General features: G+C 46.8%; 1 protein-coding gene across 1 annotated transcript; it reads right to left on the reverse strand.

Annotated features, from left to right (window-relative positions):
* Window positions 1-1,735: 1,735 nt before the first annotated feature.
* LOC139419223 (odorant receptor 131-2-like) lies at window positions 1,736-2,707 on the reverse strand. The gene has a single exon (XM_071169200.1). It carries the CDS (start codon window positions 2,705-2,707, stop codon window positions 1,736-1,738), a length of 972 nt encoding a protein of 323 aa, XP_071025301.1.
* Between the last annotated feature and the right edge of the window lie 278 nt (window positions 2,708-2,985).

Here is a 2,985-nt window from a genome sequence, read left to right on the forward strand (position 1 = left end):
CTTATTTTCAATGACAGCCTAGGAAAAGTAGGTTACCTGCCTGTTCAGGGGCAGAACGACAGATTTGTACCTTGTCAGCTCAGGGATTTGAACTTGCAACCTTTACGGTTACTAGTCCAACGCTCTAGCCACTAGGCTACCCTGCTGCCCCATATTACCTCAAATAGCCCGGCTAACCGGTGCACCCACACATTGACTCTGTACCGGTTCCACCTGTATATGGCCTCGCTACTGTTATTTTTTACAGTTTAAATAAAAAATGTCTTTACTTATCTATTGTTTACCTAATACCTATTAACTTACTTAAAAACTGCAAACATTTGTTAAGGCTTGTAAGTTAGCATTTCACTGTAAGGTAAACACCTGTTATATTTGGCACACGTGACAAACTTTGATTTGATTTGACCCTGAGGAGCAAGCCAGTCTTTTGTGTATCGCCTCAATGTCCTCTGTATTGACACCTTTCAGCTGATGTTAAACGTGTTGTTTTACATATTTGTCGCAGGCCATTTTTAAATGGTTTGCTGTTATTGTGTCATTTTTGCCATTTTGGGGCTAGTCTTAACCCGTGCTTCCCCTCTCAGCTTGGCAGTGATGTCACTGGAGAGAAACGTGACCATCTGCTTCCCACTGAGACACACTCTGCTTGTCAACAGCATAAACACAGGTTGGTTGTGCCATCGCCATGTTGTGGATCCTGAAAACTGTCGTTGAGCTGCTTGTGTTCACCACTATTGACCCTACCTCTCCTAAACAGTATATGCAGGACTTCTTTCCACAGTGTTTTTGCACTGAAGGTGTATGAGGACATATACAAAGCCTTCACTACCATCTACATCAGTTCGTTTCATAATCATTTACTCCTACTTCGCTATAATGATGGTTGCCAGGTCAGCCTCCTCTGAGAAATCTTCCACCAGTAGGGCCCACTACATAGTACTGCTACACCTGGTTCAACTGGGCCTGTTTCTCTCCTCAACCCTCCATAGCGTACTACAGGATTTCATTGACAGTCACGTTGAGAGAATCACATCTATAAAGACTTGATATGCTCTGTTCCACTCATCACTATCCTCCCCAGGTGTCTGAGTCCTGAAAACACACAGACAATGCATTTGTACAGACACATGAACTTGACTACTTACCATACCAGGCTTGGACCACAGTGTAAGATCAGCCAAAGCACAGGTCCCCTCTATGAGCAGAAACATAATTCTACACCTTTCATTTAACAATGTATTAATATTACGTTGAGAATATCTTGATTCACTTTTTATTCATATTATTGGGGGGCAATAAAGGTTGACATTGTTGTGTTCATTCTGTGGAAATAAAAAAGTATGCCCCTATGATTTAGCTTGCCCAGCAGTCATGATGTGAAGGAGAAACACAAAATGCATGGTTGGTTTTTATTAAAAGGAAATTTAAAAACAATAGTGGTGTTTGTACAAGAAAACACGCACATTCACACAATCCCTTAACATATATATTTTACAGAGAATCCGGACCACGGAAAATCCACGTTATAGCGCAATTTACATTTAAAGGCAATGTTAAATGCGTTCTCTGAGTTTGCATTCACGGTAAATGCTGCATATGTAAGCTCAACCGGAAATTACCTTTAAATGTCAAGCGTGCTATAACTCTGATCTTCCTCAGTCCGGATTGAATCTAGGCCTCATTGGTTCATGCTGGTTCAAAACAAATTAAATATAAAAGTGTGTGTTCCTATATGTTAGTGTTTAGTGGATCTATGTGGGGGCTCCACCCTCCTAACAGAGCAGCAGATTAAGTGTTGTCTGAAGGCTGATCTGAAGGCCTCGTCCCTCAGGCCATAGATGAGGGAGCTCAGGCAGCGCGGCAGGATCAGCACTACCATGAAATTGATAAAGCGCATCTGTGTGTAGATGGCTGGGGGCAGTTTGGCCAGCAGGGACTCCAGCACCACATACATGAAGGACATGATGGACAGGCCCAACTGGAGCGCGTGCAGCAGTACGGTACGCATGGCTCTTTGTGCCGACCCAGGTTCAGAGGATGAGGCAGACCGGGCCTCCAGCATGATGGCCACGTAGGTGTAAACCAGCACAGCTGTTACTGTCACAAACAGCAGTGTATTCAGGGCCACTCCCTTCTCCTGCTGCCATCCAGCTGTCTGCAGATGCTCGATGGTACACAGCGCAGGTGACAAGAAGAAGGACGGCTCTGTGAGGAAGAGAGCACACACATCGATTAGCACGTTGATGGCGCCCAGCGCCCACACCAGCCCCACAGCCAGCTGGGTTCTCCCGGGCGTGGCCAGCTCACTGTGCCGCAGCGGGAAGCAGACGGCTGTGTACCTCTCCAGGGACATAACAGCCAGGTTGAGGGGGGCATTGACGAAAGTGCAGGAAGACAGCAGCACCATGAAGGCGCAGGCAACGCGGACCACAAACAGATGGAAGTTCCCCAGCATGTATAGAGTCAGGGCGATGGTCAGGTGGATGGTGTCGTTGAACAGCATGTGGGCAAACAGGATGTAGCGGGCGGTGTGGCGGAATGAGGGTTTGCTCCACAGGGTGAACAGCATGGCCAGGTTGATGTAGATAAAGACCACGTGGATCCCCAGCACCAGGAACGTCTTGAAGATACGCTCCTCTGTGGTGGCCAGCCGCATGACCTGCAGCTGCAGATGAGTCAGACTCAGAGGCCCAGACACGTTGGCCATTTAGGCTCCTGTTGGAGGAATATACAACCAGGGTGAGGAGGGAGCTGAGACTGTACAGTATTTACAGTCACATTCACACTGATGTTCAGGTTAACTGTGTGATGTTCAGGCTGACTGTGTGATGTTCAGGCTGACTGTGTGATGTTCAAGCTAACAGTGTGATGTTCAGGCTAACTGTGTGATGTTCAGTCTGACTGTGTGATGCTCAGGCTAACTGTGTGATGTTCAGGCTGACTGTGTGATGTTCAGTCTGACTGTGTGATGCTCAGGCTGACTGT

This window comes from Oncorhynchus clarkii, chromosome 10, assembly GCF_045791955.1.
Source record: "Oncorhynchus clarkii lewisi isolate Uvic-CL-2024 chromosome 10, UVic_Ocla_1.0, whole genome shotgun sequence".
Lineage (NCBI taxonomy): Eukaryota > Metazoa > Chordata > Actinopteri > Salmoniformes > Salmonidae > Oncorhynchus > Oncorhynchus clarkii.

What these genes read in the sequence shown, in the direction of transcription:
- LOC139419223 (XM_071169200.1), bottom strand. Translation starts at nt 2,707, where the DNA reads ATGGCCAACGTGTCTGGGCCTCTGAGTCTGACTCATCTGCAGCTGCAG.